Source organism: Protopterus annectens, chromosome 9.part0 (genome assembly GCF_019279795.1).
Source record: "Protopterus annectens isolate FY-2018-M chromosome 9.part0, PAN1.0, whole genome shotgun sequence".
Taxonomy (NCBI): domain Eukaryota; kingdom Metazoa; phylum Chordata; order Ceratodontiformes; family Protopteridae; genus Protopterus; species Protopterus annectens.
Genome location: NC_056743.1, coordinates 1,360,543,232 through 1,360,558,292, shown reverse-complemented (window position 1 = coordinate 1,360,558,292; position 15,061 = coordinate 1,360,543,232). Strand labels below are relative to the sequence as shown.

General features: G+C 37.7%; 1 protein-coding gene across 1 annotated transcript in view; it reads left to right on the top strand.

Moving 5' to 3' along the window:
- The window catches only part of LOC122812080 (gamma-aminobutyric acid type B receptor subunit 1-like), a 4,315,174-nt gene that overhangs the window by 3,828,242 nt on the left and 471,871 nt on the right, over positions 1–15,061 (top strand). Inside the window, exon 18 of the mRNA XM_044084348.1 lies at positions 11,876–12,008. Coding sequence (XP_043940283.1) covers positions 11,876–12,008 — 133 coding nt within the window. The remainder of the gene's footprint in view (positions 1–11,875; positions 12,009–15,061) is intronic.

The window sequence follows — 15,061 nt, the reverse complement described above, 5'->3', positions numbered from 1 at the left end:
AATTTTTTAGTCATATTTCAGTGTCATTGAAAGATTTGTGCATGATTTGCTATAGTTGTCTTATGGATTGGGCAGAGCAGATAAGGGATAAAATGTCAGCATATTGTTCGCTTATTCCAATTTCTTCTCTACCAGTCTTGTTATCTCACTATGTCTCCAATTCTTTCTGACCTTATTAATTTATTTCCAACAGAAAAAGCTGTCATTTTTTATTGAGTCATTCTCCCTTTTTAGAAATTAGTCATTCTTTAATGTCATTCCCTTGTTTACTACCACTCTGTTTATGATGTTAGCCATGTCCTTTGTAATTGTGCAACAAGAATTACTTTTAGCTTGCTTACCTCCATCCCTCTTTTTCTTTATGGCCGGCTAGCTATCCCTTGCTAAATCAGTTATGTACCTTTTCATACTGATGTAAGGGTCATTAGAAGTATGATTATGTGGCACATTCAGGCTTACAGTCTCATAATTCTCCTTGTAAACATACTTAGAACAATGTTATCAGTGTAATACACTGCTGCAGAAGAGAAGCTACAGAATTTTTTTTTTTTGTACTTAGAATGAACTAAAAGCCTTTTACCTTGGTACATATTTAAGGCATGCTAATAAAATTATTCAGTGCTTCAACATTTGAGTATTTGGCCCCCTCCACACTAAGTCTGCTTAATGCCATCTTATCTAGTCCTGTGGCCTTTTACCTACCATCAGTGTTTATTGGAAGGGTGTATTATATCAGAGGCTTTTGATTCTCCTATGGAAGCCATTTGACTCAGCTTGTCTAGTCAGGATGTCTCTTCATGTTATCAGGACTAACTACTCTGTTGTCTACTTAATCCTGTGTTACCTCACAGGGCCATTTTTTCACCTACTGATTCTCACTTTATATCTGCATCACCAAGGTTCCCTGTCTGTCTGACCCTCCCCTTCTCAGTCGTTCTTTCTCTACCTCAAGTCTTCTTTCCCCACCCATCTGTCATCAGAAATGTACCTTTAGACTGTAGGCCAGTTGTCAGAATTTGACGTTCAAGGACCAACGTTAGCACAAACAATATTGTGCATTCCATGAAGCATAGTGGTACATCCTAGGATATTGTTTGTGGGATGATGTTTGAGACAGATGAGTGGGGCCTGAGTAAGCAAAGAGGTTAGAGGAGAAATGCGTAAGGCAGAGCTGATAAAGTGGAAAGAGAGAAAAGTCTAACCATAATATAAATTTATAGTGCACATGGGGGGAAGTGAGAAGTACATTCAATCAATGTGTATACTTTATCTATCTATATACATATATAAACTTGGCATACAAGATGGCGGGTTCAAAGCTTGCAAAGCAATGATATGGATGAGTGGGAGACAGGATGAGTGGGTATATGTACAGGAATCTAATTTACCACAATTATTATGGCTCTTGAGCTCTGATTTGAAGGAGCTGACATTTGGAATTGTTCTAATGGGTAAAGAGATTGCATTTAATTTCTTGACAATAGTATTTGCATAAAAGAAAGCTCCTGCCATGCTGTGAGACTTGGCTATATTTATTGGAGATATATCTTCACACCATAAAACTCTGTTGGGTAGATACTGTTGACTGACATTGTTTAGACCTGCAGAGTTTTTAGACATACTATAAATGGGCTTGTGGACTCCAGCAAATTGAGTCAGGGTCAAGTCATGTGCCAGTCTGAGCCAGTTTAGTTCCCTGAGGGATAGACAGTGGTATTTTCTATGGTGCTGGTTTGCACTAAAATTGGCAGCTTTGTTACAGCGTTGTTGACATTTAGATCAGTAATAAAGCTAGGGAGGGGCAAAAGGGGCAGAAGGTATTATGAGGCATGATCATCAACTCTGAGAGTGTGCATGGCTTGGGATAGGACATATGCTCTGTACAGTGAGACATGTTTTTGGTAGGTTTTTGTTACTTATGATATATGATGGTTAGATGATTAGAGTTTATCTGCTTATCAATACAGACAACAATTAATTTTGTCTGGTTAACCAGTTCAGTGATTATATTGTTGGAGGAGATGGTGAAAGCAGATTATCTGTGTTGAGAGTTGTCTAGAAGTAAATAGTAGCAATTTATTTGTTTATTTATTTTTTGGGGGGGTTAGAAGGAGATAAGTATTGTTCAAGCAAGCTTCAACAGAGAAAAAAGACTGTAGAGTGAGGTCTTTGAGTCTGGGGAGAGTGTTTGCAAATTAGATCAGAATAGAGTAATCAGCATATTGACCAATTTTAACAGTGCCAGCATCAGTATGAAGATCAATGATAAAGAGGTTAAATAGTATGAACCCCGTGGTACTCTGATACTAATAAAATAAGTCATTTTGCCACTTTACTGCTTGGGCCCTACTTGAGAGAGAATTATGAAACCAGTGAAGTCAGGAATTGACAAGTCCCATGGAGGCAAGTTTGTACAGGAGTTTTTTTGATATAACACAATGTCAAAAGCTTTCAGTAAATCTAAAAACAGTGCAGAGACCAAGCTCCCTTCATTTCTGTAAATGTTGACAGTATTAAAACTGAGTAAAGCAGTTGAAGTTCTGTGGTGTGGGTGTAACACATATTGGGTGGTGGTGTTAATTAGCTCATTTTCTATTAACTGACAAAAAAGTGGTTTGTGTTTGCAGTTTTCTAATACTTTGGATAATGGATATAATATGGCTATTGGCCTAAAATGTGAAAGGTCAGTGGAGGTGTGTCACCCTTGTGAAGCGATGTAACATATGATTTTTCCATAGGATCGTAGAAGGTTTTACTATGCTAAATGGCCCTAGAGCCTTTTTGTACCTAGCCATTTGTGTCGTTTTCCCAGTTATCAATGCCCATGGGCTAGAATGGTTTGGTATATGCCTGTGCCTTAGGGCATCAACAGACTGTCCCTGTTTATAAGAGGCACAGGCAAAAAGCCAAGGGTGAATTTGCAATTTCCCATCATTGGTGTAAATTGGGTTTGAATAGACTTAGTGAAGAGCTCTGTTTCACATGAATGGAGTATCTGTTCCAGAGAAGGGGTAATCTCTGAGACACATACCTGTCCCTCCAACATGTTTTGTTTTTGTCACAGATTAGGTTTAGATCCTTAGATTAAGTAATTCTAGTGCTGTTTGTTTTGTGAAAGTGTAGCAGATCCATCAGGGCTGGATTAGAGAATGCCTTGTAGGTTAGGCATAGATCGCCCTTCAGTAGTCTGTAGGAGACCAAGTATAGGGACTGGGCTTTGAGGTGGGTCACATAAGACATATTATTTACACCCTGTATTCTTTAAGTGAGGAACCTATGTTGCTGCCCCAGCTGCTGCAAACGCCTGTTCTGGTAAATGCTGACGATGTATTGTACTCGATTATTGATCTAATGAGAGCTGAGCAGAGTGGGACTATGATCTCTTTAGATATAGATGCCATGCCCTTAATTATACGTTGTGCCATGTAGAAGGATTTTCTCACTACTGTGAACATATGGTAATCAAAGTTCAGATTACTGTCAACCTGAGTTCCCAGGTCCCTTAATACTGGATCTACTCTTAGGGGAGAGTTATCAATGTTAGTCATCCTCTCAAAAGGTATAATTCAGCGTTTGTGTGCACTGAGGCTTAGATTATAGTTTTGGCTCCAATTATTTGTCTGTGTCAGACCTCCTGGAGGATATCTACATCTTTAATGGATTCATGGATTGCACCCAGATTGCAGTCATCAGCAAATTTAGTCAGTCAAAGGCCCTCTACATTTGCCTTGACTTCAGAGAATTATATTCAAAACAGGAGAGTTTCCAATACTAAGCCCTGTGGGACACCACTAGTAACAGCCCTCTTGGTGGAGATAGATTCCCCTACCCTAACTTTATGTATCTTGTCTGTGAGCCATTTGGCTATCAGATGACATAGGGATCAATGTCTAAAGTTGTGAGTTTGTCTATAATATCCAAGTGAGGTATTGTGTTATATGCTGTTGCCATTTTGCCCTAATCCATGACTCTAGTGACCTTCTCAAAGAAGTCCACCAAGTTTAGTAGGCATGAATTTCCCTTGACAAAACTGAACTTGGATGGATCCAGTGTTTGAAGATTTCCTACGTCTTTCTTTATCAGGTCCACAGTAATTTTTACCAAGGCCTTGCATATAAGACTAGTCAAACTTATGGGTCTGTAATTCCCTGGGTCTGTTGATGATCCCACTTTGTCTAGAGATATTACAGTTGCACTTCTTCATTCCCTAGGGATAAAGACTGTCTGGAAACTGTAGTTTAATAGAGATTATAATGGGCTTGACAGGTCATGTTTCAAGCTATTTAGGAGGCATCCTGGAATATTATACGGACACATTGATGCAGTGTTTTTACATCTGGAGAGTGCAGTGAGGATGTTATCTTTAGTGGTAACTGAGGGAGAAATGGTAGAGGGTATTTCTTGTGGGGAAACTGGAGATGATTGGGTGATGAAATTGGAGATAAATTTATCATCCAGTAAATTTTCTATACTCCACTGTTCAATATAGTAAGTTCCATTTACTATAGAATGATCTGTTTAAAAAGGCTTCTATGCCGAAACCTGGGATTGAACCAGGGACCTTTAGATCTTCAGTCTAATGCTCTCCCAAATAAGAACAAGAAGATACTAAACAAGATACTGAACTAAAATCCAAATCAGAACAAGAAATTTACCACAGTTAGTTGTCAAATGCTTTAATGAAAGCAAAAAAAACTAAACACTCTCACCCCTTATGATTACCAGTACTTCATCAGTGTTGTTCTTAAGTTAACTACATAATTTATATAAAATCCACACCAGTAGATGCCAAGCTTATGAGTAATAAATTAACTACCTGTGTTTATTACTACTAATAACCATGAAAAATTAAGTTGATGGTATAAAAACAAATACATTTCTATGAAAATAATGAATACATCACCAATAAATCAAATCCTCGTATAAAATGTGTAATTTAAAATTCAAGTTAGTAAAATGAAGCTCTGTTTTTTAATACACTAATAATGGAAACATAATCATTCAACTCTGGGGGTTTACAAGCATTGAGTCTCAGCTGCCATACTAACTCTTTGTATTCAAAAAAAATATTAAAATTCCCACCTTTTACAGAAAACTGTACCTTATCAATTAAAAATACATTTCTTAAAATTAATACAACAGTTATGGTGTCTGTTCAAGGCATTTGTGGATTTATTTCTCTAAATACCATAGATGTATTCCCAGGCACGTGGTACAAGTGGCCAAATAAACCACCATAGTAGTATCACAATTACATATACTGGGGCAGGCCAAACTCTTCTCTAAACCTTCCACCATTGCATCTGGCCCATCATTAATAAATCAACAAAATCTACAACTACCATATGTTTTCATCTGGTTAGATCTTCCTGATTGCTTGATGTCCATAGAATTCAACTCCAATCAATTTTTCAAACAGGGCTCCTTACTAAAAGCTCTCCTGAGGTGGGCACCCAACTTTTCCCTCAAATCAACAGTAAATACGGTGGTCCACATACACTGGATAACATCTGTCTCTATGATAAAGTAAAACAAGAGGATGCATTGATATCCTTATTTGTCCAGTCCATATGACAGCATAAATTGGTTATCAGTGCTCCCCATCTCTTTGGGACAGAAGGATAGGAATAAACTTATCTGTTCTGCACTCAAAAACCTTGTAACAAAAGGAGATACTGCCAGCCCAGCTAGCTGGAATTTTGTATATAATTATATGTCATTGGTGAATATCAAAATGATTTATACAAGATGCTTGCGTTACAAATGTATTAAAACTGCATGTCATGTGTGTATCAAACTGCTTGTACAGATGTGTGTGCTGAAAGGGTATTTGCAGAGTGCTGTTTGAAATGTAGCTACAGTGTGCCCTACTGGAAGAGGGCAGAAATGTACATGCACTATTGCGACTGTTTAAATTTGAATACAGGACATTAACTTTAGTCTGGCAAACTTCAGAGAAATAGTTGAAATTAAATTCCTTTATGACTAGGCCACAAAAGATGGCATATTTCAGTTTTCAATGCAGCAAGAGATACAATGTCAGTACTAGGAAACTTTCTGTATTGTCTTTAGGGTGAACTAATTACTATTCTTGAAAGCATGAGAGAATGCAATTGTTTTATGAATTCCAGCATCTGTCACAGATCTGAGAAGTCCTTGTCTGCATATTTTTATAGGTAAATGCTAAATACTGACAGCTTCATCAGTGGTTGTTTTCGGCCTGGTAACTAAAAGTCAGATGACAAGCAATTATGTCATTCTGAAAGCTATCCTAGCAGTAATATTTTAGATATTAATTTGAGAAGTCTCTTAGTGAGACAGAGCATTCTGCATTCGGTCTTGGACCTGACAAGAACCATTCACCACACATCTTCCTTGCTCTATTAGTAAGCTCTTAGGTTATAGTAATTCTTTTAGATTCAGTCAGGAATATAGTGAAGCTTAGTTTAGATGTTTTTTTTCCTTTATTTGAGACTGTCCTGTAATGGTGTTTTAAATATTTCTTGTGGTTTTGAACTCTGATGTCACTGTGAATATATATTTAGTATTGTCTTGTTCTTTTATTTATTATTAAATATATTCAAACATTTCATTGTGGCTGATCTGTGTAGAGATATTTAAGTTTTGAGAGTACTTGCATATTTATTTGGTGACACCATGTGGGCCAACCCTAATAGTTTTGCTCTTGGTCAAACTACCATTTGTATTATAATGATGTTACACAGTAAGATCAGAACCCTTTGTTAAGGGCCTTAAAGTAGCTGATAAGGAGTGACTGGTGGCAGTGGAAACTACCTTATAGTCTGGGCAGAAGGGGGCATAGCTAGTAAACCTGTGCCAGCCTTTCCCAGTTGTGTGTGTGTGTGTGTGTGTGTGTGTGTGTGTGTGTGTGTGTGTGTGTGTGTGTGTGTGTGTAAATTAAACCTCAAAGTATGTGTGTCAGCTACTTGGGCAGGGATGCGATGCACTGGTTGGACAGAGAGAGTTCTGGAGTTCTTGGCTTGGTCACTCAGCTGAGATCTCAACTGTATAGCTCTGCCAGTGGGGAGTTGTACTGGGGATCTGGAGGAAGAGGGAGAAACCAACCCAGGACTGACTGTGGTCTTTGTGTGCTCTTAGGGGAAATTAAACTTGATGCAGAGAGCTGCATCTGGAAATACTGTGTGTGTACCTGTCATCTTCCCAGCTAACATCCTCCACTGTTACCAGTGGTAAGGATTGAGGCTGCTTGATTACTGGTCCAGTGGAGGGTCATCATACACTTTATGTGTAATACCCCCTCTCCCTCATGTAAAATAGTAAAAAATCAGACCATTTGGTGATGTTCATTATAAGGATCATTACTGTATGATTTCATAATTATGTATGGACTAAGATGTTTAAGTTCTAGTTTGTAATGCTGTAATACTGCACCATAGCAGTAAATTAGTAAAACATATAAATATTAAAACACAAAAAGCTAGGTCACAGCAATACATAGGTTAACTTGATTAACAGTGCATCAAGTTAGTCTAAAAAGTTGTTTTTTTAGGGATCTTATAAATCTAACTAGGGTAGGAGATGCCCTCATCCCCTGGGGAAAGAGTTTCCAGAAGGAATATATCTGATGGAAGAATGATAGTGAACCTGAAGGTCTCTAGGCATACTCATGGAATCACCAACAACCCCAGTGAGGAGAAACTCAAAACTTAGCAGCACTGTAAGAGACAAAGAACTCCTTCAAGCAGGGGAGACATAACTTGTGTTAGAATTGATAAATTAGCACTAGAATGTTACAGATAATTTGAAATCAAACTGGCAGATGGTTCATGCTACATAGAAGCAGAGTAATAATGTTGCTAATTACAAGTTCCTGTAAATCGGGCTTTGGAGTTCAGCACAAGTTAAAATGTATCTAGTTCAGTATTATAAAACACTAAGATAGGGAGTTACAGCAATCAAGATAAAAGACTGGAGAAAATCAGAGCAAGAACAACTTCAGAAATAGTCTTCTGGTGGGTGAAAAGACATTTAACGCATGCATAAAATGCCTAATAGGTAGAGAGATGATGAATTGATAACTGATGACATCTAATCCATAAATGTCAAACTGTTGTTCTATAGTATGCCTGGGATTCTCCACACCATACGTGTTTGATTGTGAAGTAGAAGAACTAGAATCATTTATGATGCACAGATTTTAAATTATCATCACCATACAAGGTGTTTGGCTATGAAGTAAGATGACTAGAATCCCCTTTGATGCACAAATAGCCATGCCCACAGTCTTTAATAGGTTAAACTTGAGATGTGTACTGTATTTCCAAGCTTGAACACATTCCAGGTTTTTATTAAGTGTATTTGCAATAGGCATTATATCCAGAAGGAAGGAAAGTAAAGTTAATGAAGAGCTTCTAAAGAGTTCTTTAGTAGAGTCACATACACAAAGAATAACCAAGGACCAAGAATGGAACCCTGAAGACTGTTGGATGCAAAAAAAATGTGAAATGATGAGGTATTCATCCTAGATACAAACCAAAGAATGCATCCTGAAAGAAAGGAGATAAACCATTCAAATGCAATACATGTAACCCCACAATACATCCACAAATGGTCCAAGAGGAATACATGATCCAGTTTGTAAAATGCTGAAGAGCCATCATGAAGGATAATGCCTTTGATACTGTGTCATTAAGCATTCATTGAGAACCCTTAGGAGAACCATGTCACTACTGTGTCTGGAGTAAAAACCAGAATGGAATGGATCACAAACTTGACACTGCTTTAAAACGAAATCAAACCTTGACCAAAAATCATCTCAGTGATCTTACAACAAATGGAATATTAAGGATAAGGAAGTAGTTATCAGATTTCTTAACATTGGTGTCACCAAGTTACTTTATATATCAGAAGGAAATAACCTAAAATTTTAGAAGAGAAAATAATTTGATAAATCAAAGGAGTACTTCAAGACAGACAAAAGTCAGTAGGACATGGGTCCATGCTGAAGGTTGTATGCCAGAGACCATGGTAATAAATTAGCTGAATTAGGAAACTGAAACTCGTGACATTTCAATGAATGATTCTTCCTGCCACCCCCAAAATCCACTACCAAGACTGTTATGGGGATAGAAACTGATCTTGATGGCAGGTTAGCTGAAATGAACCAGCCAACTCACATTCTATTGAGGAAAATAGTATGCTGGTTGACAGACTGGTTGGATTACTAAGTGTGGCAACCATACAACACTGTGAAGATAGACAGATGTAGTGGAGATCTTTATGCAGAGTAGTGGTAATTAAACTAAGTGTTATCATCAAAAAGAAAAAAGAGGCCAATATATCTCCATTTACAGCCAAATATCTGCCCCACCTCGTATGTTAATAGAGTTTGAGATTAAACCATGGGTCGTGTTTGGTAAAGGGAATGGGGTATTCAGAATGTGTAACAAGTAGCTACATGTGACATGTAAGCACTGAGTCTGTTGCTGAAGCTATGATCTGAAAACATTTTGAGGAATATGTTAAATTTTGGCATTTTACAATATTTTAGTGATATTTGACATTTTTTTAATTTTTTTATTTTTAATATTATACTGTGTTGGGTAGATTTTTTAATCATGACATCCTTAGATAAACTTTGCAACAACATGTCTTATACACATCAAATTCTCCCTAATGTTTATCATCTTAAATAGCTGTTTTCTTAAGAGGAAACTAAGATGCTAATAAGTATAACAACTGTACCATTTTAACAAAAATACTTAAGCAAGGCTTGCTAATAAATTTACAGATTTTTCTTGAACAAAGAAAGTCTGTGACTCTAACTTGTGTTTCACTTCTGCTGATAACTATGCTGCTTCTGTGTTTTCTAAACAGAAAAAAGAACCTAGTCAGTGGAGAAGAAAAGGTCATGGCCTGAGACTGTGAAATGCTGAAGGCAGATATTGACCTTCAAAGCTAAGGAATGTAGCATGGTTTCCTAGGGCAATTCTAGCATTACTTCTGCTTACCATGTGGATAATATTCAACTTAAATGTCACCCAGTCATCTGGGACTTGGGTACATATGTTGATAACAGACTCTCCATTCACCACTACACCTCTGTGGTCATTATAAAATCCTTCTATCTCACATAATTTATCCTTGTGGTATATCCTCCAGGTCCAAAAAAGTTATACTCCCATTTTATTCTTTACGTATTAGGCTCATTACTAAATACAATGCCTCCCTTGACATGTAGCTCACTCAGCATTTAAAAAAAATCAACTTGAGATAGTTCAGCATTTATTTAAAGAAAAAAATCAACTTGAGATACTTCAGCATTTCCTCACCGAAAAGATCTCTGGTCTCAGTACCCTTAACTACTCTGACAGATTAAAATCCCTGCCTCTCTAGTCCATGCTGTTAATGACCAAGCACTCTTGGATCTCATTCATCTAAACAGATGCAGTGTTAAAGTAACAACTTAGTGAATATGTTCATAGTTGTGGTAACTTAGCAACGTAAGCACTTCTGTTGTCACAGCTGCTCAGACCAAGTGTTACTACTAAAGTATACAGTAAATCCATTAATATCACCACTCTAGAAACCTACACCATCCATAAAACACCACATAACATAAGAGGTACCTATTCCAATGTATTACTCATTGGTGGAGTAGGCTGCTCTAGCATATCAAGCAGAGTTCTTCTGTAACTGTGTTTAAAACCAGACTGGATGTGTGATTGTAAATTTTTACCTGAGATATCTGAAGAAAATATGTTTAATGGGCAACATTGTGAGTCCTCCACCAATGCAGCGTAATTTACCTGAGCTGGCTTAGAGAGGATGAGTCAGCACTTCTTCTACCAAGTTAATTATGTCCTCTACCAGATTTGAAAGAAACTTAGTAGTTGCAGCAAACAAAACCCTAAAAGCATCTGGAGGCTTATTAGAAAATAAAGGGAAGGTTTGTATTTTTTACATTTTTACAATTAAATCCTTCACCTTCATGAGCCATTTTGACCACAATTTTCATTAATGGAGTCACATCATGCACCACTTGTCCCGCCAGAATTTTCTGTACAACCAGGGGAGTGGGAGGGATACCAGGGCATAAAGCAACACCTACTACAGGGTAAATAATGGAGATACCCTGGGTGCAAATTGGTTTATTTTCTTTTTTTAAATTTTTTCCTATTTATTTTGAAAAAAAACAATATCAAACCTTCACTAAGGTTTTTATTACAACATTTCAGCTAACAGTTATGATTTGGTGTGATAGCTACTACAGGCACTTCTGATCACTAAAACAGATCTCAACAGAGGACTGACATCCATTTGTAGTTTATCCAATGGACAGTTACAAATACTACCAGCAATATTCACATTATTCAAAAATCTGCTGTTTTAGTTAATGTGCAATTGTTTTTACATTGACTTAACCTTATAAAAATACTGAAAAATAAGGCTCATTTGCCAAATAAGTTTATATTTGGGTACAAATAAGTTAAACATCAAAAGGAATAACATAACTTTAACTGTAACTTATTGGTAGAGTGTATAATATGCAAAATACAAGTTCCAGAAGAAGTTTTCACATGAGAACATTTTATAAATCAATTTTGTTTCTACTTAAATTATTTGGATTGTTAGTCTTTAAATAGTCAAAAAAACATGCAGTGGTTCAGATGTAACTTTGTAGTAGCCTGAAAATGAATGCACAACCTTATACAAATTATTTGTTTTAAAGAAAAGACTGGATTACAGTTCTCTAAAAGCTCTTTATGCATTGTATGAGAAAAAGAGAGAGAAAAAAAGACATTTTGCTTTCATCTTTTCTCTCTGTGGTTCATTTCAGACCTTGACAACTTGATTATTTTATTTTTTCTCTCTTTTTCTGTGTCTTTTTCAGATATATTCAGAATTCCCAGCCTTACTTGAACAATATGACTGCCCTGGGCTGTATTTTGGCACTCGCTGCTGTTTTCCCACTGGGACTAGATGGATATCATATCGAACCATGGCATTTCTCCTTTGTCTGCCAGGTATTTGTGTCAACATCTTTTAGCATATACATTTTGGAAAAGGAATACTTGTTTTGACTTAAGATACAGACACTTCACAATGGGAGAAGAGTTTACAAGAATTTAATGAAAGACCATATATAAAACACTAATACTGGCAGAAATAATGTTCTTTTGACTGGTTTTGGATGCGCAGCAGGGAAAAACTGAGTTGTAAAGAGGGCACAAACCACATTGCCTTTTTAACACTAGCATATGATGATTCTGCTGTTTTCTCGTGTCTGCAAGGAAAACAATCATTGCAGTCACACAGAAGTGATAAATCAGTTTTTATAGGAAGACCTCAGGACCATACCAACAATAACATTAGTACAAGAATCAATCTTTGCGGTCTGTCCTCAAGACTATAAAACACTCCTGATGAAACATCACCATAAATATTGTATGCATTCTTGAATAGTCCTTAATGTTATAGTGTTATATATGTGGTTTAAAGCATTACAAATGTATAAGATACTATTATCTAAGAATGTATCTAAATGAATCTCTCAACAACTTAGTGAATATGTTCATAGTTGTGGTAACTTAGCAACGTAAGCACTTCTGTTGTCACAGCTGCTCAGACCAAGTGTTACTACTAAAGTATACAGTAAATCCATTAATATCACACCTGTATATTACTGTAGTTAGTCTTTAATGTTCCACAGAGATTGTAAAAAGCTGCTAACTAATCCACTTGGGATGATGTTAGGGCCACCAGATAACTATCCTTTAATGACTAGTATCACTAATGATAGCTTAAAAGCCGCACATTTCAAATCCTGTTTAATTTATCTCTGTCATCTGACTTCCACTTCCTTAACCTGTACATCTGTCTATAGCAATGCTATCAACAGAATGGTATAATAGGATAAAGGGGGTTGTTGATAATGATGATGATGATTATGATGATATATATTAATATTATTCATGTTTGTAGTAGGGTCGTCTGCTGCCAACAACTACTGTATTGATACTGATGTGGATGACAAAACTGCAGTCATCATTTTAATCACTTATACTTTCCTCAGTGTATGCCAGATGTGGAGTTTGTAATATATAATATAGGGAGTTATAAGGGAGTGAATCCCACCATAGCTCACAGTAATACATTATGCCCTTCCTTGATCACTTTTACAGTATTACTGACAAATGGGATATCCTGCCAAGGACAGCCATACTTCCAACCAGCATACCAAAGTCTGGGAGCCCTCCATGCTCCGTATGTCTGACATATGACCTGTGCCCAAAGATAGGAAGTACATAAGGGATGTATGAGCACAAATTACCGCAGAACTTCTGTGCTGACAGTCCAAAAGCAGAACTTAACTTTGTCTTTGATCTGACAGCCCTATGTCTAGTGCTGTTTGTCAGCCAAGAAGGGAAAAGGTGAATGTGGGAGATGATTACTCATAAAGACCATCAGGAGAAGTGTTTGCTTTGTCATGGCACTGAATATAATTATAAGGAGTGCTCAGTTTGTCAGTCTTTCATCCCTATGACCCTTCATTTAGAGAATCAAAGACTCAAATGCCTTTTGCATGCCACAATGTCATCTAAGTCTTCCTGCCCTGATGTCCAACCACTCCCTAAGAAGAAGAGGCCTAAAACATCCAAATCTGAGGTTTTCTGTCCAGCCCATTCTGGATGTCTTGTGTCTGATGATGAGACATCAGACTGTCCAGCTCCTACTCCTGCCCAAGCTGTCATGACCCTGTCAGAGGCCGATATGGGGAAGGCCACTCACACATTATCTTTGGCTGTTCTGACATCTGTTTTTCACAAGACAGGGAAACCTAGGCTAACTATTTCTGAAAGACCGGACAGCTTTTTTCTGATAATTGTTACTGAGGAGCTTCCCAGTTTCTTAAAAGAAGATTGGCAGTGCTCTGATCCTCCATGATTTGTGCACTTTACTCAAGGATTGCTTAAAGCCCTCATATGTTCATAGGTAGGTACTTGGCTATTGGCCCTAGGCACTATACAAGCCTAGCCAAAAAGGTACCCTGGCATTCGCCACCCAAGAAAATTAATTTTCCTGTGCCCCTGTCAAGCAGAACCACAGAAGTGATCCCCGGGGTAAATTTCCTATTACCCATCCAGTCATCAAGATTTTTCTTGAATAGTGTTTATGAGGAGCTCTGTTTGACAAAGATAGGTAGTCTGTTCCAGAGTATGGGAAGTCTCTGGGACAGGAATATATCCCTCCAGCATGTTCTGTTTATTGTGGTGACAAGGTTTAGATCCCTAAAGCGTGTAGCTTGGAGGGATTGGGATTTCTTTAAGTGGAGCATGTCCAACAGCTCTGGGTTTGACATAGCTTTGTATGTTAGGCAGAGATCGCCTCTGAGTAGGCGATATGCGACGGAGTAAAGCTGTAGTTTTTTGAGACGGTCTGCATAAGGCATCTGTTTTAGGCCAGTAATCCTCTTTGTGAGGTATTTTTGTGGCCTTTCCAATTGTTGTAGATGTCTTGTGAGGTACATACCAAAAGGGGCGTTGTACTCTATAATGGGTCTAATGAGTGATGAGTAGAGGGGAACAATGACCTCTTTTTTTCTGGATGAGAAACCTTTTGCGATGAGGTGTGCCACGTAGAAGGATTTCCTGACCACTGTGGTGATGGGATTATCAAAGGAGAGACTACTGTCCACCTGTGTCCCAAGGTCTCTTATCACATTTTCAGTGTTAAGTAGACTACTGCCTTTGTGGTAGTTCATGGGTACAGAGTTTTTACCAAAGGGGATGACAATGCACTTTTTGGCATTGAGCTTGAGACCATGTCTTTGACACCAGGCATCTGTCTCAGTGAGGCCCTTTTGTAGGATGTCCACATCATTAGGAGTTTCAGTTATGGCTCCTAGTTTGCAGTCATCTGCGAATTTAGTTAGCCAAAGATCTTCTGTGTTAGCCTGTACTTCAGAGAAGTAGATAGCAAACAGGAGAGGACCCAGGACTGAACCCTGTGGTACTCCACTTGTCACTTGTCTAAAGCCTGATTTGGAGTCTGCTACTTTCACGGTGTGGGTTCTGTC